Source organism: Tenrec ecaudatus, chromosome 13 (genome assembly GCF_050624435.1).
Source record: "Tenrec ecaudatus isolate mTenEca1 chromosome 13, mTenEca1.hap1, whole genome shotgun sequence".
NCBI classification, from domain to species: domain Eukaryota; kingdom Metazoa; phylum Chordata; class Mammalia; order Afrosoricida; family Tenrecidae; genus Tenrec; species Tenrec ecaudatus.
In genome coordinates, this window is record NC_134542.1 from 36,172,323 (window position 1) to 36,198,023 (window position 25,701).

The 25,701-nt window shown below is 39.2% G+C and overlaps 1 protein-coding gene across 1 annotated transcript in view; it reads left to right on the top strand.

The window, feature by feature from the left end:
- Nucleotides 1-25,445, top strand: part of ICA1L (islet cell autoantigen 1 like) — a 56,584-nt gene extending 31,139 nt beyond the window's left edge. Inside the window, exons 9-12 of the mRNA XM_075529692.1 lie at nt 4,732-4,806; nt 7,138-7,395; nt 12,154-12,243; nt 20,988-25,445. Coding sequence (XP_075385807.1) covers nt 4,732-4,806; nt 7,138-7,395; nt 12,154-12,243; nt 20,988-21,103 — 539 coding nt within the window. The 3' untranslated portion in view covers nt 21,104-25,445. The remainder of the gene's footprint in view (nt 1-4,731; nt 4,807-7,137; nt 7,396-12,153; nt 12,244-20,987) is intronic.
- The last annotated feature ends 256 nt before the right edge of the window (nt 25,446-25,701 follow it).

Genomic DNA, 25,701 nt, shown 5'->3' on the forward strand with positions numbered 1-25,701 from the left:
AGAGAACATCTCAACAGATTAGGCACATTGACAGAAAACTTGATGAGCTGTGGGATGACATTAGAAAATGATACAGGAAGAAAGCAAAAAAAAAAAAAAGGTCATTCAGAACATGATAAATAAAAGATTAAAGTGGGTACCAGGAGAGACTGAAAATGGCTTTTAATCAGAGTAGCTATGGCAAATGGAAGAAAGGTTGAAGTTAAGGAGCTGAACAGAAAATTTCATAGGGCGGCTCAAGAAAACAAAGTAAGGTTTTCCAATGAAATGTGCAAAGAACTCGGGAAAAAAACACAAGCTTCAAGTTGCAATTTTGAAAGATTCTATGAGCAAAATATCGAACTATCCAGAAAGCATTAAAAAAAAAAGATGGAAAGAAGACACAGAATCACTGGGCCAAAAAGAACGAGTTGACATTCAACCATTTCAGGAGGTAGCGTATAGTCAAAAATTAATGATACTGAAGGAAGAAGTCCAGTCTGCGCTGAAAGCATTTGCCGACAACAAGGTTCCAGCGTTGGGGCTAGAATACCAGTTAAATGTCTCAACAAGCTGATGAGGCACTGGAAGCATTCACTCACGCAGATCAAGAAATGTGGAAGATGTCAACCTCGCCAGCTGACTGGAACCCATATGTGTACCCATTTCAAAGAGAGGAGATTCAACAGAATACTCAAATTAGAAAACAAAATCATTCATCTCATAGGCAGTAAAAAGTTTTAAGAAAATTGAAAACTGCATTGGTGAGAATAAGACCAAGAAAGTCACGCTGAGGAACTTCCCCCATCACGGCAATGTGAGGGTTTCATTAGGAAACTACGGGATCCACCGACAGCCCCATGCTTGCCCTTACACTTCTTTATTGTTCCCCAAACTAAAAAAAAGACAACACACACCCTGAGAAGAAACCCTATTTTACTTCATCAAGGCTGCCAAAACTGCTGCTTTGAAGTGGTATAAATCAGAGTGCAGAATTTACAATGGAAATAAATGCCATCTTCTGAAGTGTAGACCTAGATAGAGGGAACGTCCAGAAACAATAGCTTCATGTTTTGATGTTTTAAATAAATTTCTATGATTTTTGTAGCAATTTTATAACTGATTTATAGTATGACCTCATTTATATGATTGAGGGGAGGATTGCACAATCAGTGACTGTAACTTCTCTCAATAAGTTGAACACCTGTAAAAAGTTGAATCGGCAAAAGTTGTGTAAAACCTGTAACAACAGAAGCACTGCTCAGGCTGCTCACGTACAACCAAACAAATGTGGTGTCTTGTTTGGAGGGTTAGGGTCATGGTTTCCTGGGACAGCCCGGTTAATTGGTCTAGTAATGTGTTTAATAGTGCCTGTGGTCTTAAAGGCTCACATGGAATACGAGAGAGGAGAGAGCCAGGCATGTGAAGAAGATACAGAGTCTGTGGCTCATTACCTCCATTTTCAAGGAAACTAGAAGTGGTGGGGCCTGTGTACCATTATTGAACATTTTGATCAAAGAGGGTAAATGCTCAAAGGAGTAGCATGTAGACCAGAATTTCAATTTCTCATGAACTCTTAAAGTTTCTGGAACCATGAAACTATTGCCCTAACATATACTTAAACCATGAATAATTATATCCCTTGAAGTTTTCTTAACTCTAAACAAGTTTAGATTACCCCCCAAAAAGCCACTGCCATGAAGTCGATTCTGACTCAGGTCAGAGAAGAACTTCCTCTTGGGGTTTCTGAGGCTGTAAACCGTTATGGGAGCAGAGAGCCTCCTCTTTCTCCATGGGGCAGCTGGTGGATTGAAACTGCAGTTAACAACCCAATGGATATTCCACTATGTCATTAAGGCTTAGGTACTTTAAAAAAAAGATTTTCCCGGAGCATTATGCTGTTTTAAGAACTATCTATACGGCAGCAATCCGACCTCAGTGGCTTAATATCAGAAATACCAGCGAGGAACCTGAGAGGTCAGTGAGTTTGTATGAGTGGGAGACACAACTCAGAAAAAGAGGCTGGGAATGTTATATAGGCATTTTCTCATAAATGCCAACATCCATTGTGTCAGAGGCATGGAAGTCAGAAAGAACAATATAGAATGGCCTTGCGTATAAAATACGACCAAGAGTTTAAAATGTTCAACCATTCATGTATTGTGGCTCATAGCTGGCCAATACTCGTTTAATTTCCTTTTTTCAGCAGTGTTTTAAATTCCATACTATTGGCTAAACTAAAGACATTACCAATAGAATTTATAGTGTCAATTCTAGGATGATTGATAATGTTCTCTAACATAAAATGATAATGTCTCATATGTATGTATATATATGTATATATATCATATTAAATGAAGGGGGAAGTGCAGAGTGGAGACCCAAGGCCCAAGTGTCGACCAATGGAGATCCCCTCATAGAGGGGTTTAGGAGAGGAGATGGGTTAATTAGGGTGTGAGGTAGTATCGATGAAGAACACAGCTTTCCCCCGGATCCTGGATGCTTCCTCCCCCCAACTACCATGATCCGAATTCTACCTTGCAGGGCTGGATAGGACAGAGGCTGTACACTGGTGCATATGAGGGTTGGAGGTACAGGGAATCCAGGGTGGATGATACCTTCAGGACCAAGGGTGTGAGGGACGATGCTGGGAGAGTGGAGGGTGAGTGGGTTGGAAAGGGGGAACTGATTACAAGGATCCACATGTGACCTCTTCCCTGGGAGAGGGACAGCAGAGAAGGGGGGAAGGGAGACTCCGGATAGGGCAAGATATGACAAAACAACGATGTATAAATTACCAAGGGCATATGAGGGAGGGGGGAATGGGGAGGGAGGGGGGGAAAAAAAAAGAGGACCTGATGCAAGGGGCTTAAGTGGAGAGCAAATGCCTTGAGAATGATTGGGGCAGGGAATGTATGGATGTGCTTTATACAATTGATGTATGTATATGTATGGATTGTGGTAAGAGTTGTATGAGTCCCTAATAAAATGTAAAAGAAGAAAAGAGAAAAAAATGATTAGGGCAAAGACTGTACAGATGTGCTTTATACAATTGATGTATGTATATATATGAACTGTGAAAAGAATTGTATGAGCCCCAATAAATTGTTAAAATTAAAAAACAAAACAAAAGAAAAAAAAGAATTAGAGGGAAAAAATGATAATGTCTCTAAAGTCAACCAGAGACATACACAAACCACATATATGCATGGATTTGGGGCTCACACTTAATTCGAGCCCCAATCTAAGAACATTTTTTTCTTTATGTCTTGGCCTGCTTGACACTCACCCTCATGAAGAGATGGTGAAGGAACTGGATGGTGCTTGCTACCAGAAAGAATAGTGTGTGGGGTCTTAAAAGCTTGTCTTCAAACAAGTTGCCATCTAAGAGAGACTTCAACTAAGTTTATATGGAAGAAGTGCATCAACCTGTGTGATCCAAGGATTGTAATAGTAAAACCCAAATCCAAAGGAGAGAATGGTGTCAGAGCTTAAATTGTAAGCACCCGGTTTGTAGAAGGTTACGAAAGACCGTGGAAGCCCCAAATTCCCTTGTAGAGGCCACACCATGCGTAGATTGAGGATTGGGTATATCCTCTCTGCCTGTAGTTGAGGGATGTGAATAGACTTGTTTTCAGAAAGCATTGTTATGTCAAGCATGGCAGATGTCGTTAGGTTAAAATGCAATATTTGATCTCCCTTTGGCCCATTTTCAAGTAGTTTCAGTAAAACAAAACAAACAAGTGAAGGAGAACTACAGGTGGATGAAGCCCCCAGTGAGTCCCCTTGACCATCGTCCCAGGACGTGCACAGCCCTGCTATCATGCAGTGTGCCTTTGAACACGGATTCATGCAGATGTGATTAGTTTAAAATTTAACACCTTATCATTTTATATTTCTTTTGATCCATTCAAAATTTGGTCTGGTTTTCTTTTAGATTGAGGTTTTCCTGTACTTTTTTATTGTTTGTATGTATGTTTTTCTGTATATGAAATCCAGGATAGGGAAATCTATAAAGCAGCGTTTCTCAACCTGTGGGTCATGACCCCTTTGGGGGGAGGGTGTCGAATGATGCTTTCACAGGGATCGCCTAAGAACCTCGGAAAACACATATTTCCGATGGTCTTCGGAACAGACACCATCTCCCCAGGCGGGTCCACTCACATGCAGATATGCCCATCTATGAGTACCCGGCATGCCACACCATGCTTCAAGACAAAACTCCATTTATTTGTCATTAGAAATAAATATTTCACAAGATGTAATGACATTATTTTTGTGAATAATCACTATGCTTTAAATATGTTCAATTTGTAACAATGAAAATACATCTTGCACATCAGATATTTACATTATGATTCATCACAGTAGCAAAATGACAATTATGAAGTAGCAACCACATGAGGGACTGTATGAAAGGGTCGTGGAGTTAGGGAGGGGGAGAACCCCTGGTGTCGAGATTGTAATTGTATTAGTGGTTTCATGGGGGCTGTGGCAGGGGAGGTTGGAGAGAAGTGGAAAGCCAGTAACAATGCGGACAAGAAGGAAGAAAATGTTCTACAGTTGATTGTGGTGATGATGTACAACTCTTCTGAATATATCATTGAACTGTTGAATGGTATGATATGTGAATTATAGGGGAAAAACCTGAAAGAGGTATGTAAAATTATCTGACTTTGTCATTTGAGTACTTTGGCATACTTATTGCTAATAATCTTTTCCAACTTATTTTTTATTTGCTTTTTTCCCTAGCAGCCAAAGGTCACAAGGAGAAACATTTTCCAATGAGAGATTTTGGAACACCTCCATTTTCTAACTCTGAAAATGGTAAGAAATAATAATTCTGAAATATATATGGGTAATTATTTAAAATATATAATAACTATCATTAGAAATTGGATTTTTTCCAAGTTTGCATATCACAATAGAAATGAAATAATTTGTCTTATGTGCTTTGGCCAATCAGCAGGCATCCATATTGCTGTGTGTATGATAAGATACATGTGTCTGCCTTACTTGCTCGGGCTCACCCAGCATTCAGCAGGGAAGGGACTCAGTACATATTTGTTGAATAAACAGATACACCTGTCCACCCAGGACAGGGCACTGGCTCAGGTTATGGGTAGGATCACTTGGAGCCAGAACCTCCTCAACAGCACCTAACAGCACTTTGAAAAACGAGCAGATGGATCTACATGTGACCTCCTCCCTGGTGGACAGACAACAGAAAAGAGGGTGAAGGGAGACGCCGGACAGGGAAAGATGTGACAAAATCATAATTTTTAAATTATCAAGGGCTCACGAGGGACGGGGGAGTGTGGAGGAGTGGGGGGAAGAGGACTTGATACAAAGGGCTTAAGTGGAGAGCAAATGCTTTGAAAATGATGAGGGCAAAGAATGTACAGATGTGCTTTATACAACTGATGTATGTATATGTATGGATTGTGATAAGAGTTGTATGAGTCCCTAATAAAATGTTTTTAAAAAAAAAGAAAAACTAGCAGATTATTAAATGTCATTCAATATTATTTTAAAATTAATAATTTAAGAAACAAAGTAATGCCCACAATATTCTCTTTTCCTTATCTATTAAATAAGGTAGCAAGACAGTATTGACTTTAAAGTACCTTCTTGTGTTAAAACTACCTTTGAATATCTTCCCCAAATGTTAAATGGACTTGTCACCCTGGTTGGAGATCAATTGACCATAGGCACATGTTTTATTTCTGGTCTGTCAGTTCTATTCCATTGATCTATATGTCTTTTCTTAGGTCAGTCTCATACTGTCTTGATTACTATTGGTTTGTATTAAGTTTAAACTCAAGAAGGGTGAGCCCTCCAACTTGATTCTCTTTTTAAAGTGATTTAAGTGTTCTTGGGGTTTTTTGTTTTTTTTTTGCAGTTCCATAGGAATTTTAGAATCAGCCAATACAATTTTTAAATCATTTTTATTAGGGGCTCATACAACTCTTATCACAATCCATATATACATCAATTGTGTAAAGCACATTAGTACATTCATTGCCCTCATTATTTTAAAAACATTTGCTCTCTATCTAAGCCCCTGGCATCAGCTCATTTTTTCCCCTACCTCCCTGCTTCCCTCTCCTTCATGAACCCTTGATAATTTATGAATTATTATTTTGTCATATCTTGCCCGATGTCTCCCTTCACCTACTTTCTTGTTGTCCATCCCGAAGGAGACGGGTATGTGTAGATCCTTGTAATCAGTTCCCCCTTTCCAACCCACCCTCCTTCCACCCTCCCAGTATCGCCACTCATACCACTGGTCCTGAAGGGATCATCTGTCCTGGATTCCCTGTGCTTCCAGTTCCTATCTGCACCAATGTACCTCCTCTGGTCTAGCCAGATTTTTAAGGTAGAATTGGGATTATGATAGTGGGGGAGGAGGAAGCATTTAGGAACTAAAGGTAAATTTTATGTTTCATCGTTGCTTTGTTGCACCCTGACTGGCTTGTCTCCTCCCTGAGACCCTTCTGTAAGGGGATGTCCAGTGGCCTACAAATGGGCTTTGGTCTCCATCCGCACTCCCCCCAATCCCTATTCACAATGATATGATTTTTTGTTCTGATGATGCCTGATCCCTTCAACATCTTGTAATCACACAGCTGATGTGCTTCTTTCATGTGGGCTTTGTTCCTTCTGAGCTAGATGCCCACTTGTTTACCTTCAGGGATGTTTCTTTTTTAAGAAACAGTGGTTTTCTGTGCTTCTTATAATCAGTTATGTGAGTCTTCATTGTTTACCTACAATGAAGGTGTATTTTCTATTAACAGGATTTCCTATAAGTACAAAACAACTACCGTATTGATTCAGTTTAGATTTTTAAGGTATCTATTCATTCCTATCATTTCATAAACTGAGAGTGGTGTCCGAAAGTCCCCAGGATTAACTTGTTTTTGCCCCCTTTTCCCTTGTGTTTCCTGTAGTTTCTGTTTCAGGTGGTGGTTTGGTTATTTTGTACATAGATATTCATTAAGTTACATCTTCATTGAATATGGCTGTTTCTGTCTTTATCCTGTTCAATTAGAAATGATTTTCACATAAACTTTCAGTATAGTGGGTCATTTAAAATTATGTTAATAAAGTGTGAGAGCAATAAAACCTACTTTATTTGTTTTTATTTTCACACAATAGTTGCAAAAGAGCTCCTTGTAGATTCATTGGAAAGAGAAGATTTTGAGAAGGAATTTTCATTTCTGAACAATCTCCTAAGTCCAGGTTCTTCAAGTGCTAATGAATTTATCCAAGAATGTCAGGGTGCATTTGGGAGCCCCAGGACCAGTTTCATGTCCCAGGAGCCTTCTGTGGGGTCGGAGCCTCTTGCTCATTCATCTGGATTTCTTCCTTCACAACTCTTTGACCTTGGCCTTCATGCTGCAGGAGGTTTCAACAGTAAGTATTTACAAACTGGAGTACCTTATTTTATGTTCGCAATAAAAGCATGTACTTGCTGATCAAGGTCAATTTTAACTTCAGTACTAGTAGATAGAACAGGCAATCACCACATTCAACTAGAAATAGAGTTAAGTATTTGGCATTGGAATCCAAGAACAAGAGGGAAACAAAGGCTGTTTTCCTGCCGCCTCCCCCAAACACCACCATTTATTTCATTGGTTTTCCCAGCATCATCTCTATATTGAAAATCCGTGTCTTGTTTAAAATGTGTGACCTGCTATATGACCGCTGCATTACCTAAGGCAGGTGATAAGAGTTTCTTCTATGATGGGAGCTGTATGGGAAGCAAATGAAAAACAAAACTAGGTGCATTCTGGTTCTGGTGGGCGTAGAGATAGTGAGAAAAAGGAACAGCTCTGCAGGCTGCTTTCAGGGCAGCTCTCGGGCAAGGCAGCAGGTGTGGAGGGCTGTAGTAGAAATTGGGAACAAGATGTTTTCCTAAGGAGTCACCTTTTTGTTTATATCTTTAGGACACCCTCTACTCATTTGCTGCTCCACCGTCCTGTGCCCTACTCTGCCCTGTGGGAGTCATTTTATACTGCTTATTCCTTACGTCAATATTGGTTAACAAGTTTCATTAGTTCTACTTCTAACCCATCTATTTTCCATTTATTTCTCTGTCCCCCACCCCCACCAGAGACATTTAGAGCCTTGTTTGGTTTCCTGGGTTGCAGTAAGAGATCTACTTCCCATTGGTCTGTCAACCCCCAATTCAACTACCACACTTCTCTGGAGTTCTCTCCAAGTAAAGATGATGTCAACAACTTGTTGATGTTTTTAAAATGAAGCACCATGGGTTTCATAAAACCTAGTACCTGCATTTCTACTTTAAGTTCCTACCTTCTTTCAAAATACCACTTCGAATTCCAGATCCCTCTAATCTTAGTGTTGCTTCTTTGGTTCATGGTATTCGGTGACATTACCCAGACTGGAGCTGAGCATTGGATTTCCAGTCCAGTGTTTTTTCTACGACTGTCAACCTTGGAAGTCTGGTTTCCCTTCTCAGGTTTCCCATGACTCTTTGTTATACCTGTCATGGCTGTGGTGAAGTTTCTCTCCTATACTTGCCGTAGGTCCCTGTCTCCTTCCCTGGCAGACTTCAACTTCTGAGAAAACCCTCGTGGAACTTACATGTCACAGTCCCACCTGCACTGTATTATATGTATTTGTGCTGTTATCCGCAAGGCTCATGCTTTATCCAATCTGCAAGCGTCTCAGGGGCACGATCCATGGGGTGCCTTGTCTTTGTATTTTCTATAATAGCACAGAGCTAAGCTCAATAAACATATTGGTAATGTAATCATCTAGTACAAACTGGTTGAACTAGCAGTACGAAAGTAAGGAGAAATACCCTTACGTGGTCAAGAAGCGCTCTGACTAGGATAATTCTGCTCTAGTAAAATTTTAGAATCGCCACTCACGCCACTGCTCGGAAGGGATCAACTGTCCTGGATTCCCTGTGCTTCCAGTTCCTATCTGTACCAGTGTACGTCCTCTGGTCTAGCCAGATTTGTAAGGGAGAATTGGGATCATGATAGGGGTGGGGGAGAAGCATTTAAGAACTAGAGGAAAGTTTTATGTTTCATCGTTGCTACATCGCACCCTGACTGGCTCATCTCCTCCCTGAGACCCATCTGTAAGGGGATGTCCAGTGGCTTACAAATGGACTTTGGGTCTCCATTCCACATTCCCCCCCACCCATTCACAATGATATGACTTTTTGTTCTGATGATGGCTGATACCTGATCCCTTCGATACCTCGTGATCGCACAGGCTGATGTGCTTCTTCCATGTGGGCTTTGTTGCTTCTGAGCTAGATGGCTTCTTGTTTACCTTCAAGCCTTTAAAATCCCAGATGCTATATCTTTTGATAGCTGGGCACCATCAGCTTTCTTCACCACATTTGCTTATTCACATGCTGTCTTCAGTGGTTGTCGGGAAGGTGAGCATCATAGAATCCTAATTTAATAGAAGAAAGTATTCTTGCATTGAGGGAGCCCTTGAGTGGAGGCCCAATGTCTTTCTGCTACCTTAATACTAAACCTATAAATATATGCACATAGATCTATTTCCCCATCCTCATATATAAATATATTTGCATATGTACATGCCTTTATTTCGACCTCCATAAATGCCTTTTGCCTCCTAGCTCTTTCCTCTAGTTCCTTTGACTTTCCTCTTGTCCCACCATCATGCTCAGTCTTCATTTGGGTTTCAGTAATTCCTCTTGGTTACATTACCTTTGATCATGCCCTACCAGGCCTCCTACACCCTTCTCACCACCAATTTGGTCACTTGTTTTTCCCTTTGTCCTTGGGTTTGTTAACACCATTACCTTTCCCACCTCCCTTTCTCCCATGTCCCCGTGGAACTGTTGGTTCTGTTGTTTTCTCCTCCAGACTGTTCATCCAGCCTACCTTATATAGACAGACCTGCGGAGATAATAACATGCACAAAAACAAGACAGAGCAAAAAAACAAAACAAAAAGAAAGAAAAGCTTGTAGTTAGTTCAAGGACTGTTTGTTTGCCTTTAGGAGCATTTTTTGGTCAAGTCTGATGGGGCACCAAACCCTGGCCCCAAAGTCTATTTTTGGTATTCCCTGGGGACTTCATTGCTCTGTTCCCCTTGCTGTTCTGTTCCATGCCCTTAGTGTTTTACCTCAGTGTGATGGGATCAGATTGGGGGCAATTCCCACACCGTGTCTCCAGTGTTGTCCCCTGTAGGGCTATGGATCAGTGAGGGATGTTGTCTCTCATCGTGGGACCAGCCACGTGGTCCTCTCTGTGGACTGGCTACTCTGAGCAGGAACATTGTCCTCAAGGCCTGGTGGGTCAGGATGTGCTCCACTCTCTAATCCTCCCTCTTCATTTGTTCCATTGTGCTCTGATCAGACATGTCCCTCTCCTGGAGCTGCAGATTCAGTGCCATCCTCTGAAATGTTATTCTGGGGGAAGGGGCAGGTGTTCACTTAGTAGTTGGGATTGGGGCCGGCCCCTCAGACCTCTCCACTGGTTCCCTACTCCACACCAGCATGAAACCCAGTGTTTGAGTGACTTGCTTAAGGTCATCAGACAGTTTAAACAGTTAAGGGGGGACCAAAATCTGGTCTTCCTACTGCAGGACTGCACTTCATTAGCCTTTCCTTCATAGCCCGGTCTTTTTCTCCTGTTGTGTTGCCTTGAGAGTGAAAACATAGATGAGCATATCTAAGAACCTACTCTTGGGGCTCTGTCTCTTCAATACAAGGAGGAGATTAGGCATAATAATCTAAGGCCTTTTCTTTCTTTTTAATCTTTTTATTGGGGCTCGTACCACAAACCATACATATATGTCCAGCACATTTGATCATATTTTGCCATCATCATTTTCAAAACATTTTCTTTCTAATTGAGGCCTCAGTATCAGTTCATTTCCTCCCCTCTCCCCGCCCCTCCCTCCCTCATGAACCCTTGATAATTTATAATATTTTTCTTTCATATCTTACACTGACCACTGTCTCCCTTCATCCACTTTTCTGTTGTCCATTCACCAGGGAAGGGTTATATATATATATCTATCTTTTTGATTGGTTCTACCGTTCTCTCCCCCACCTTCCCCTTATCCTCCTGGTGCTACTCTCGGTATTGGTCCTGAGGGGTGTATCTGTCCTGGATTCCCTGTGTTTCCAGCTCTTTTTTGTACCTGTGTACATGCTTTGGTCTAGCCGGATCTGTAAGGTAGAATTGGGGTCATGATTGTGGCAGGGAAGAAGCATTAAAGAACTAGAGGACATCTGTCTGTTTCATCGGTGCTGTACTGTACTCTGACTAGCTCGTCTCTTCCTTGTGACTCTTCTGTAAGGGGATGTCCAATTGTCTACAGATGGGCTTTGGATCTCCACTCCGCCCTCCCCCTCATTCACATTGATACGAGTTTTTGTTTCGGGTCTTTGATGTCTGATACTTCATCCCATTGACAACTCATGATCACACAGGCTGGTGTGCTTCGTCCATGTGGACTTTGGTTGCTTCTCAGCTAGATGGTAGCTTGTTTATTTTCAAGCTGTTAAGACCCCAGAGACTATCTCTTTTGATAGCCGGGCACTATCAGCTTTCTTCACATTTGTTTATGTACCCATTTTGCCTTCAGCAATCATGTTGGGAAGGTGAGCCTCACAGAATGCTGGGTTTTTAGAACAAAGTGTTCTTGCATTGAGGGAGTTCTTGAGTAGAGGCCCAATGTCCATCTACTGCCTTAATACTTGACATATGCACATAGATCTAATTCATTATTGTTATATATAAATGTAGTTTTTAAGGTTCATTCATGTTGCAGCATTGTGAGGACTTAAGTTTTCTTTATAGCTAAATAATGTTCCATTATGAATGTACATTTTATTCATTCATCTGTTGGACATTAGGACATTTGTCTACTCTGAATAGTGCTATATCAATGTACATGTCTGTTTGAGTCTCTGCTTTCAATCTCTGGGAACAGAATTGCCTGGTCATGTGGTTAAAAAAAAAACAGACCTCAAACTCGCTGCCATCAAGATAATTCTGACCCATAGTGATCCTTACAGGGCAGAGTAGAACGACCGCTGTGAGTTTGCCAAAGACTGGAGAACCTATTAGATGTTTTTTATCCCCCTTTTTTTTTTGTTACTACTTCCTACTTGATTGGCAATGGATAATTCATCATTTCCATTCTGCAGGCTGGGCCTGTCACGGAGGGTCAGAACATTCTTGTTCATACACAGATAATGGATCAGTGCCTTCACAGAGCCCAGAGAAGTTAACAAATTGTAAGTTATTGGTTCATATTATTTTCACCATATTAAGAACCAGTTCGATTCAGATACATTTTTTAAAGGATTGCTTTATAATCTTTACCCCACATTATTCAGAAAAATGTCTTAATAATGGGTTATTATTAAAATGAAAACTATGCCTGGTTATCCTTTACTATGGGAAGCACTGAATAGAAATGATGAGCTTGTTATAGTACAGTAAGTTCTATACTATAATATTTTACATTTCTTGTTGAGGTTTGTTAATAATAGATACTATTCGGAATAACCCACTTGTTAAATAGTTTCTGACTCTGGAACCTCATGTGATTCTATCAGGAGGAATAGATGATATGTATTTTTGTTTGTGGCTTAAAAAATTACACACACCCTATTTGCCAATTTAAAATCTTTATGTGTAGAATTCACTGGCATATCATGTTGTGTACCTATCACCAGTATTCAAAATTTCCACTAAAATGAATGTCTATGAATGTCAATGAATGTTGGACATTCAATGTCTCCAACACAGTGACTTTGACTTGCTTCTACATTCCTATCCCTGGTAACCATTAATAAGTTTTAGTCTTTATACATTTTCCCATTCTAGGTATTTCATGTAAGAGGATAATTCTAACAATAGGAGAGGGCTTAACAAAGTTCACAGAATTCCCTTTATCATGTACTTTTTGAAGCCTGCCTTTTTAGTCATTTTATGACTGACAGACTTAATATGTTTTCAAGGTTCATTCATGTTGCAGCATTGTGAGGACTTAAGTTTTCTTTATAGCTAAATAATATTCCATTGTATGAGTGTACATTTTCTGTATCCATTTATCTGCTGGGCATTTGTCTACTCTGAATAGTGCTACACTGCTGTACCTGTCTGTTGGAGTCTCTGCTTTCAAGTCTCTGGAAACAGAATTGCTTGGTCATGTGGTTAAAAAAATACCCCTCAAACTTGCTGCCACTAAGTTGATTCTGACCCACAGTGACCCTTACAGGATCGGGTTGAACAACCTCTGTGAGTTTCTGAGACTGTAACTCGTAAAGGTTGGAAAGTCTCCTCTTTCTCCAGAACAGCAGCTGGTGGTTTCAAACTGCCCACATTGCGGTTAGTAACCACTACACTACAGATAGTTGTTTGACTTGTTGAGGGACAGCTAATTAGTTTTCCTCAGCAACATACATCCCAGCTGTCACACACAAGTGATCCAATTCCTCCACCTTCTCACCAGATTATTTTTGTTCTCACCAGATTATTTTTGTTTTTTTAATCTTAGCCAGCCTACCAGTTATTTGCCAACCCCATCTGGGTAAGTGTTGAACTAATGACCTTCAAAGTTAGAGGTTCAAACCCACTACCTCCTGTAAGGATTTATAGAAACCCCATATACGGTTGCTTGGCGTTGGACTGGACTGGACTCTATGGCAGTGGTTGGGTTGGGTTAATAGCTTGTTGGGTAAGGGTTGGCCGTCTGACCACTTCCCTACAGGGGGAGGCAAGGCTGTTTGCTCCTTTAGAGATTTATAGTGTTGGAACTCTATGTAAAAATCAAATCCATGACAGTGGGGTTTGCTTTGTTTTTAATGGCTAAAGATGTTGGGCATCTTTTCATGTATGTAATTCCTTTTATCTTCTTTGTTGGAATTTGTTCCTTTGTCCATTTTTATTGAGTTGCCTTTTTGTTAAAATGTAGACTTTTACAAGTTATACATAGTAAACCTTTATCTAATATATGGTTCTGCCTCATTTTTTCCCAATCTGCAGGCTTTTCCTTTCATATTATTGTTAGTCTTTTGTGGAGCAAGTTTTTCATTTTGATGTTTAATTAATCTATTATAGAGTGTACTTTAGTTATATCTAAGAATTCAGTTTTAAAAGGAATAACCCAATGCTTTCTTCTAAGAATTTTATGCTTTTACTAATTATATTCAGGTTCTTGATGCATTTTGAGTTTTCCAATACAGTATAACATAGTCCAGAATAATTATTTTACATGTGAATGTCCAGTTGTCCCAGCACCATTTCTACCAAGACTATTCTTTCCTCAATGCATGAACCTGGCGCCCTTGTCAAAAATCAACTGCCAACTGGACTCAATTCCAGTGTATTTGTATGTGTCTATTATTTTAACCAGTATCCCTTGTTTTGAATATTATGCTTTCTACAATGTTTTGAAGTCAAGAAGTGTGAGTACTTTTGCGTCACTCTGTCGCAAGATTGCTTGGACTATTTGGGGCTCCTTGTAATTCCATTTGAAATTAAGGACTGTATTTTCCATTTCTGTAAATCATGCTGTTCAAAATTAGATTGGGATTGCATTGAAATTTCATAGGAATTACATCTATAGATCACTTGGCAGTCTTGATACCTTAACAAAATTAAATCTTCTGATCTGTGAATACAGATGTCTTTCCATTTGTTTAGGTCTTTTTTTTTTAGCAATATTTTAAAACTCAATTACTTTGTGTTGATTTATCTTATATTTTGCAGTTTTAACAAAATCCTCTGTTAGTTTTGTAATAGATTCTTTGGGACTTCCCCGCCCCCCCCCTGCCCCCGGTTGGGACTTTTTATAAGACCATGTCATTTGGGATAGGGATCGTTTTACTTTTTCTTTCTTGTTTTGGATTTCCAGAATGATATTGAATAGTAGTGGTGGGATTGGGTGTGCTTGTTTTGTTCCAATCTTGAAGAAAAATCTCCCAATCTTTCAAAATTATGTTAGCTATGGAGTTTTTATGAATGTTCATTACATATTGAAACATTCCTCTCATTCAATATTAATTTATCATGAAAGGGTGTTAAGAGTTTTGCACAAGAGTTTTTGCCTTTTCTGAGTCAATTGGAATGATGATGTAATTATTTTCCTTCATTTTATCAAATGTTGAATTACTCTTCCATTCCTGGAATCATTTCCACTTGGTCATGGTGTTTATTTCTTTTAATATGCTATTGGATTCTATTTGCCAGTATTCTTACACTTAGTCATAGGAGGTAATTTGTACTTTTCTTCTGGTGTCTTCATATGGCTTTCTATCAAGGTAATGCTGACTTCATCTGATTAAAATGTGTCTCCACCCCCCTCTCTGTATTTTGTAAATATTTGATTAGGATTGCCATCAATTCTTCTTTAAATATTTATTAAAATTCTCCAGTGATCGCATCTGGTCCAGGGCATGTGTGTCTGTAATTACTGATTCAGTTGTATCATTTGTTGTGTGTAGAGATTTTCCATTTTTCCTTGAGTCAGTTTAGTAGATGCTGTAGATTTAGTAGATTGTTTCTAAGGAATCTGTCTATTTCATCTAAGTTACCTACTCTGCTGGTATACCATTGTTCGTGCTACTACGATTTTTATTTCTATTTGGTTGTAATATATCGTTTCATTTCTGATTTGAATCTTCTTTTTCAGACCAAAGATTTGTTGAATCCATTGATCTATTCAAAGCATCAGCTTCTGGTTTTGTAGATTTTCTTTGCTTCCTTCTCTGCATTTCATTTTCACTCTTTCCCCATGGATTGCAATTTTTCTCCCACCCATCTCCCTGTTGGAGCCTGAAATTGTCCATCTGTTTAACAGCCTCTTCTACTATTGAGGACCTAGTCTTCTAAAATATGTGACTGTCGAGACTTATCCAGAGCAGTTACTTAAGGGGAAAATACACACAGCAGAATACAGATACTATCTGATACTCCACTGCCCCGGGATTGCTGTTGTTACTTGATGGAGGCTGCCATGGACTGCTTATTACCCTTTCCACACTAATTGCTATTTGTGCAGTTACTGGGTTGATCCCACCAGAGGGCGTGCTGGCCTTTTGAGTTAGCCAGCAGGGACCAGATGCCAAGATCTCTGCTAGCATGTAATTTCTTTTTGACCACCACTAATCCTTCTATGCTACCAAAACAGGGTATTGGTGGTGATCTCTCTTGCTATCCTTGGCACCAGGCAGTCAGCTCTAGGAGCATGCTGTCTCCACCTCTGTCGCAGGCCTGGAGAATGGGTGGTGGCAGCCAGTTGGTGAACATAGCTCACATAGATACGGTTGATTTAAGTGTCCGACCTACTGCCCAAGTTCCAAGGTAGGTAGTGCTCTTTTCTGGGTAATACATGATATTGTGGAGGAATGACTCCATAGAACTTCCTCATCTGCCCCGGCGCTGTAGTGGTTTACACTTTGGGCTGCTAACCATAATGTCAGCAGTTCAAACTACTGGTAAGCCACTTGGGAGGAAGCCGAGACTTTCAGTACCCAAAAAGATAGTTTAGGAAACGGGGGCAGTTCTGCTTATAGGGTCACTATGACATGGTTTAAACTCACTGAAGGGAGGGAGAATCTGCTAATTGCAGGACAAAGCTTTGCCTTTAAAGTTCTAACTTTTGCAAAAAACTTTCAAACTAACACTTCTCCTTTGGCGCTTAGAAACCTATTGCTTCAACGGTGTTGATTATTCCCAGATGATTCAGGGCAGCTAGTCTGCAGGCATTGCTCTCTTCCGGTCTGTGGAGAGGGAAGCGTTGACATTACTGGAGGTTCCACTTCCTCAGCCTGTTAGGCAGCCATTAGACAGCTAGGCAGGATCCCACACAACAACGTGCCAGCAAAAGTGACATCCCAGCCCACTCCTGGGCCAAAGAGGGAGGAGCCTACAGTTCACTGGTGGCTGCACCAGTTCTGTCACAGTCTTTACTGCCATGGGGCGGGAAAAGCAGCCCTACTCGACAGAAGTTCCTACTGTGGGAGGTCACCAATTTTCTTCCATCAGTGTTGATTTATAGGGTGTAACTGACTCATTTCCAGAGTTCGGAGTCTTTGGTTTCCATCACATATGTGTGTGTGTGCTGTGTGTCTGATTCAGTTGCTTACAGTTTATCTTGGTCCAAACTGAAAATGCTGTTGGATTACAGGATGCCTGCTGACAAACATTTGCAGATACTTAGCATAGTGTCTGAGGATATAACTTAAACTGAATACTTACTATTTATAGTACTTTGAAAAATTGGCTTGTATTAAAGAATATAAACATTTTCTAGCGTGTCTGATTGTGCATTTTGTATATCTGTATGAGTGGCCATAAAAACGAAATTTTTCCATGAACCTTTCAAGGTCACCCCCCTCCCTCCCTACTGTGTATACACCTCTATTTTATTCACGGAGGTCAATCTTTTGGAAACATTTTAATTGGAAGAATTTCAGATAAGACAGAAATGTTGCATTAAAGTAGCACAAGGAAAGCATGTGTACTCTTTGCCCAGACTGACTTATTTTTTAATGCTTTATTATATTTGCTTTATAAAGTCCCCCTTTACCTCTCTCCTACATGTTATCACCAAAAACCTGAACTCACTGACATCAAATCAATGCCTATTCATATCCATCCTAAAAGACGCAGAACTGCCTGTGAGTTTCCAAGTGTAACTTACACAGGAGTAGAAAGCCCTTTCTTTTGAACACATGAATCACAAAGTCCTTTGTTTTTCCTATGAACAAAGAAAGGTCTAAGAGGCATGGTGACGTACCAGGTTAACTACTGGGCTGCTTACTACCTGTTAACGACCAGCTGCTCCAAAGGAGAAAGGCAAGGGTGCCACATATTCCCGTAAAAACTCAGTCTCAGAAATCCTAACAAATAGTTCTCTGTGCTATATGGCCACTGTGAATCAGAATTAATCAGATGGCAGAGGGTTGTTTTGTTCTTATAGAGCGATTTCTTTGCAGAACCACAGTATGGTTTAAACTTACAAAGATTAACAATGACCCAATACATTTCTCTAATGTATCATGTTTCCCAATGTTCCCAGATTGTCCATTAAACATTTTATTCTGATAGTTATGTTTAATCTAGGGTCACTGTTTTTAGTCAATGACTTTGTAGAGCCATTTAATCTAGAACAATTTCCACAGCCTTTCATTTTCTTCCAGGTGACAGGCAATTAAAATGAAGATAGCCCTTTTGCCCCACTGTTGTTAATCGTATTCATTCTCTGTTAGAATACTGCGTAGGTGGTGGTGTGCTCATCTCAAGGTCTCACACTGGGAAGCAGGCTATACCCATCTGTCCCTTACTGTTGTTAGGTACCATCCAATCGGTTCCAACCCATAGTAAGCAATCCTATGCAAAACACTGCCCAGACCCACACCATTCTCACAATTGTTCCCATGCCGGAACCCATTGCTGCAGCCACCATGTCAATCCATCTCATTGAGGGCCTTCCTTTTTTTGGCTGTCCCTCCACTGTACCAAAGCATGATACCTTTCTCCAGGGACTGGCCTCTCCTGACAAAGTATGCAAGAGGAAGTCTTGCCATCTTGCAAGCCTAAGGAGCATTCTGGCCATCCTTCTTCCAAGAAGGACTTTTGGCAGTCCATTCTTCTCCAGTACAATTCAAATGCATTGATTCTTCTTCAGTCTTCCTTATTCAGTGTCCAACTTTCACATGCATATGAGGCAATGGAGAATACCATGGCTTGGGTCAGGAGCACCTTGGTCCTCAAAGTAACATCCTTGTTTTCAATACCCTAAAGAGGTATTCTGCAGCAGAATCCCCATTGCCATGAATCTTCTGATCTCTAGACTGCTGCTTCCATGAGCATTGAGTGTGGATCCAAGGAAAACGAAATCCTTGACAACTTCAACCCTTTCTCCATTTATCATATTACTATGATACAGTTGTGAGGATTTTGTTTTTTTTTACATTGAGTTGTAATCTTTATGAGTAATTCTAATTTGACCATTCAAAGTGGTATCCACCTTGTAATTAATAAGCAGTCTGAGGGGAGATACTGTATAACCATAAACATGACAAAAAATTTTAAAGTACATGTGGGAAAATAACCATAAACCATAAAGACAACTCTTGGGTGGGTTAATGTGGTAGGATTGTTGTTGATGGATGCCATAGTGTTGGTTCTGACCCATAGCAACTGTGCACAACGGAACAAAATACCACCCCATCTTATGCCAGCCTCACAAATTGTTGCAGCCAGTGTGTCAATCCATATCGCTGAGGGCCTCCCTTTTTTGCTACCCCTTTACTTTTCCAAGAATGATATTCGTCTCCAGGGACTAATCTCCCTGACTTTTCCAAAGTATGTAAGACAAGACGTTGCCACCTTCGCCTCTAAGGAGCACTCTAGGCTCACTTCTTCCAAGACAGATCTTGTCATTGCGGTAGTCCATGGTACTTTGAATTTTTCTTCCCCAGCACAATTCAAACACAGCAGTTCTTTCTTGGTCTTCCTGTTTCAATGTCCAACTTTCACATGCATATGAGGCAATTGAAAATACCATGACTTGGGTCACGTGCACTTTAATCCTCAAAGTAATCTCCCTGTTTGCCAACACTCTAAAGAGATCTTGTGCAGCATATTTGCCCATTGCCACACATTGTTTAATCTGACTACTGCTTCCATGAACATTGTGGATCCAAGCAAAAATAAATCCATGACAACGTCAATCTTTCCTCCAGTTACCATGATGTTACCCAATGATCCAGTTGTGAGGATGTTGGTTTTCTTTGAGTTGTAATCTATACCACAATCCTTGATCTTCATCAGCAAGTGCTTCACGTTCTCCTCATACTCAGCAAGCAAGGTTGTGTCATCTGTGCATCGCTTGTTAATAAGCCTTCCTTCAATCCTGATGCCGCATTCTTCTTCATACGGTCCAGCTGCTTTGCTTACTCAGTGGTAGAATTAGGGATATATTTTCCCCCTTAAGTCTCCTATTTTTACTACTGCTCCTTTTTTTTTTTCTTTTTTACTACTGCTCTTCTAATAATGATTTTAAGCACTGATTTTACAATGTAATGTTCCTACTTGGTAGGAGCTATCCTAAGTGAGAAATGAGACCCCAAATTCAAATATAATTTACAGAAACCCATTTATTTAAATCTTAAAACAAGATAAAGACAATTCCAGATAAGGGGTGACCATCAGTGTGAGGCCATACTGGTATTGAAGGATTCACAAAAATGTAGTCACTTTAAAATTGAACATGGAGAACAAGGAACTGTCACAAAAGCATGATTCGTGGAAGATCAAGTCATCAGAGTTTCAAGGGGGACTACACTAGCAGTAAAGAGAGCATAACTGGAAAATGTATGCTATTGCAGATCAGAATATTTTCACAACTTTTGATTGGGTGATTAAATTGTATATGTGAAATAATGACAATATTACTATTAAAAATTTGTTTTACTCAATTAGTTCAGAGCCCTCTGACCAAGGCAGTTGGGTTAGGACTCCTGAACACACACCCCTAGTATCCAAATTTCCTCAAGGGCACACTCATGAAAGTGAGCAGCCTTACTCTTTGGGATAGCTAGAAGAATTGTAGGAATTTACTTTTAAATACACTCTTCCTGGGGGTAGAGCTTTTCGCATTGCTCAGAATGGGTCAGAAAGAACTCCGTGGAGGCTGAGTCCACGTGCATACTAGATTCAAAAACAGGTTCAGAGTGCCCACTGTAAAACAGAGCCCTCTGCAAACCTAGTGCTCAGATTTTAAGCAGTAATATAGTACATAAAGGTACCTTTTAATTTCAAACCATATCTGAAAGCCACTTATAAAACATGTGAATGTTCCTAAAATTTTATTGCCTTCCTGGTCACTCTTGTTTGGACTTAAGTCCCTTCTCAGAGCATCATGCCAAGACTAAAACATGGGCGCCTCAACAAAGCCTAACATACCTGCATTTGAATTTTTAAAAAGCTGTAACTCTAATGTGTGTTTCTTTCTTTTTTATAGCCCCTAACAACAGTAACCAAGATATGTCAACATGGTTCAGTCTATTTGCAGACTTGGATCCACTTTCAAACCCAGATGCTATTGGACACTCAGATGATGAACTTCTTACTGCTTGACTGAAGTTATAATGTCACTTCAATGGCCTTGAGACCAATTTCGCAACATATTGCCTTGTGGAAAAGTTTATATTGTACTCACACACAAAGCATGGTTTACAAAATACTTGTCACCCAACATTAGGCAGATAGTAAAGACCACATCTGAGTATTTTAAGCATATACTTAATCATGGATTTGCAACTCTTGATAATACATGGGAAACAAACAATCTATTCCAAAATAGTTAAGAAACCAAAATTTACTGAATAATTCTGTCAACAAGAAGTTGGTTTTATTTCTCTGGAAAGCCTTTCATCTTTAAGTTACCTTGCTGGTTGTGAGAACTTTGTACGTGGATAGAAGACCAGCATGTCAGCTAGGTTGCAGTTTTGAGTTGGATTTTATAAAATGTGAAGAGGAATGAACTGTTGTGGAGAATAGAACTGGAACCCGAAGAACTTAGTCTTAGAAAAAGTACAGTAAGATTTGAGAACTCAATTTGCTTTAATGAAATCAGAGAGAAACTGAGTGCTGGATTTTCTCCATTTGCAACCTAAAATTGAGTATTTACCTAGCTTTTTTCATTAATACAAAACCACAATCCTTTAATTCCAACATTAAATTTCTCGTGGGGAAATCTGTTAATTTACTAAGCCCATCCTCTGTAGAAATAGAAAAAAAATCTTTCCATTTCATAAACCACAAAAAATGTCCAGAATTTGTTACGATAGGAATCTTCAGGCCAAGCATTGCTGTGATAGTATGCATTATTCATAGTCTATCAGAAAAGAAAATGGGGAGGGAATACTAATGAGTAGCAACAGTATTCCTGAAATACTCCCCAGGAACTCTCTACCTGAATGGGGAGGTGGGAGTGTAGGTGGGGCAGTTTAAAACATCTTGTTAATATGTGCATACTTACCCCATTTTCCTTAAGTGATTTAACTTGGAATACTTTCTGGCAGAAAGAGACAGCTTTTCATGATCAGTAGGATTGCCCTATATTTGCTCTTCTCCCTGCCATGCACAGGTGCTAGGATCTGCCGTTTTGTGTGGTCACTAAGCAAAAACTTGTTAAAAGGGTTTGTGTAAGCTGATGAAAATATAGCCACTGTTCACACACATCTATCACTAAATTTCCTGTTTTATTTTGTTGCCTTTAGTTTGAGGCCATTTTTTATTCCAGGTGTCTTAGGTTTAGTATACGACAAACCTAAGTCCGTACTTTCTGTGTTCCTAGTTCTAACCAGGTATACTTAAAAGATAATTGTTTCTAATGTCTGAATCAATGTATACAGAAAAACATCTTTTAGGTCTACTTCTCATCCCCAGCAGTTTGGACTAACGAGGATCTGACCACAAATTCTCCAGAAACCCAAGTACCAGATAAGCTGGAAGGAAACATGGACTGTGGCACAAGTCATAAGAGTATGTCTTCTACATCTCTTCATAAGCTTATTTTAGCTCCTTTACTCAGTATTAATAAGCTGTTATTTACCACTTCAGAAGGACTTTAAAAAATTTTATTCACTAAAGTTTCTCAGAACGCACTATATCATTGTTCTGCCAGGATTCAACCACAAAGGATTATGAATGTAAATCGTGTTCTAAATTCCTTACCCCTAATGATTCTGATGCTCTCTACTTTGACTGAGTACTTCAGAAGCATGCCAACTTTGTGCTATTTTTTCTTTCCATCCATAGCCTTACAAATAAATTAGGTCAAAGATAACCCTCATAAACACGCAGAGCAATCCCTGATATATAAACAAAAAATACCCCAATGAGTGCATAGGAAACGCAGTAGTCTCTCCAAGCCAGAGCGATTTCCGATTATGAACATGAAATGACAATACCCTTAATGTTTTTATGAGCAAAGGTTCTCAAAGGAAAAAACATATATATACATACAGAATTTTTATAGAAGTCTTCCTTTCTATTACACTTCCTCTTGCTCAACACATCATGTAGTTGCCATTTAACTCCAAAAACATTTTAATTGCCTAAGCAAATTATGTTACAACTTTAACAGGCCTAACAACTCATTTTTTAAAATCTACACTGTAAACTTTGTTATTAAGTAACTTCCTATATCCTCAAGATGTTCTCTGATAATCACTTAATTTAGGTAAAAAAAATTTGATTCTATTACGTTAAACCTAGATTGCTATTATTGAGAATCCAACCGTACATTCAGTAAAGGGTGATGAGGACAGGAAGCACATAACCAAAAGGTAGACTGGTTATTTTGTTTTAATGTAGGACTATCTACTCAGTAATAAGTAAACCAAGTAACCTGAACCAAGGGTAGATTGAGAACATCTCTTAAAAATTAAAACATTTTATACTACATGGGTTGTATGTATGTTATACCATGTAAGAATAAGAATGTATTTTACATAAGGAAAATATCACAGAGCTCAAATTTACTTGTTTCTACCGTATAGAATAGGCAGGAATACCAGAGCATAATATTAAGATCTGATCAATGTAATGTTGTGTTTTTGAGACCCTCATTAATTGTAAAACAACTCTGATTAGGATTAGAAACAAACTGTATTTCAACAAGATAGGTTTCAGTATTTGAACATTGAAAAAGTATTTATTTCAACTATAAATATTTCATAAAACTTATTTTTAGAAGTCTGACAGCATCAGAACAAAGGAAGTTTCAACATTTAATGTTTTATGAACTTCTTGCATATAAATCGTGTATATTTACTAAAGTGGTAGACACAAATCCATTATTGATTCTCCTCATCAGAAACCTAGGCTTCACCTAAGGACTGTAGTAGAAAGCTGGATTGGCTTGTTAAAGATACCCCAGAAAGGAAATAAAACTGGGGTACTAAATATTTTTGTTAGATTATTTCCTAACTTAGTCCATGTAGATATGGGAAGTAACGGAATGCACGTTCTCTTTGTAAGTACTCTCAGTAGCAAAATACAATATTGTCATATCAAATGTCAAAATGTTGAGCCTTCAGAAGCAATAACTAATAAAAAGCATAGTTTTAACTCGTTACTCAAGCAATGCATTTAAAATATACAATAGTTTACAATATGACAGCAAAGAAAACCTGAATCACTGATGGAGAAAATGAATAGTCAAAATGAGCCACATCCATATATCCAATATGAAACAATCTTGTCCATCTTGTACCATTTAAAAGAAGAGTGGAAAGTAAAGGAAAACTGTCCCTGTCACTTATTTATGTGGTTCATAACTCAGTGGTGCAGAGACTGCACTCAGCAGCCAGAGAGGGCCTACCAAAAGGAGCCCACGGTTTGCTTTTATAGGTCAGCTTAACAGTAAGATTTTCAAACCTCCCGTCTGTATTTTAAAAAGGCATTATTTCCTTTTTCTCGATTCATAGTAATAGACTCATTTAAAAGTGGAGAAAACACCCCAGCCTAGACAAAGCACGCCTTTATCATGCATGGATAACCATACATAACTAGGAGTATGAAAATGATCTAGGTAATTTCATTTTAATACCTGCTCTCTGAAATGGGGCTACCAAAGTATTGAGATTAAAATATGACCTTTATAGCTTTTTCCTCAAAAACTAAGTTTTTAACTACCACAAATGTGATTAAAGCCAGATTCTGAGCACACAATGTTTCCAAAGCTAGAATCTTCCCAGAAGTTGCTCCCTCTTTTCTCCTGTTGAGCAGCTAGTGGGCTAAGCGGCCAGTCTTTGGGTTAGCAATCACCAGAGCTTCATGCCATCATTTGTAGGGTATGATTATCACTCGCAAGTAAAACATTCTCCTAATCATAGGAAACCCATCTGTCAACATTTACTCAAAAGCAAAGATGGAACTGTACTGGAAGGGCAGGGGAGCTAGATTCATGGAAAATAAACAAATGGAATGGAAATGAGGACATACCAACACATTGTAAAAACTGTCACCAATGTCACTGAAAATCTGTATAAAAATTGTTAAATGAGAACCTAATTTGTTGTATATATGTTCACCTAAAATACAACAAAACATTTAAAATGATTCAGCAGAATGAATCAATACTAGTATATACAATGAAATCATTATAGAATATGGAGATCATTCTGCTAGAGGAAGTGCCATACTTCACTAAAGAGAAAGGTTATTTTTTTAATGTCTGTACTTTGAAGATACTTATTCAAAGGAAAGTAAAAACAATGTCTCAAAATCTCCAGTCTCACCTGTTCTTGAAGACAATGGATGAATGCAGACACACAGGCTTTACTATAGAGCAATGTTCTTCAAATCTTTTTTGACCACAACCCACAGTAAGGAATACATTTTACATGACATTGTAATCTGTACGCGTGGATCTACAGAAGGACTTTCAAAAAGACTGTAGAAACTTGAAAGGTAGTGGAATTTTTCCACTTGGCTACCTTGAATAAGAAAAGTTTTTACACCAAAAACATATTTTCATGTATGAGTGTGGCCTAGTGTTTTCTATTGTTTCATTTTATTAAAAACAGCTGATTGGAACTATTGAACTCATTTCAAGATGCATACTTGAAGCACTAAGTCACAGAGATAAGAAGGGGATCTGTATTATCTCCACCACCTTCCAATGGAGGCTAAAGCACACCAAACCGTAGCAAGGAAGCAAAAAC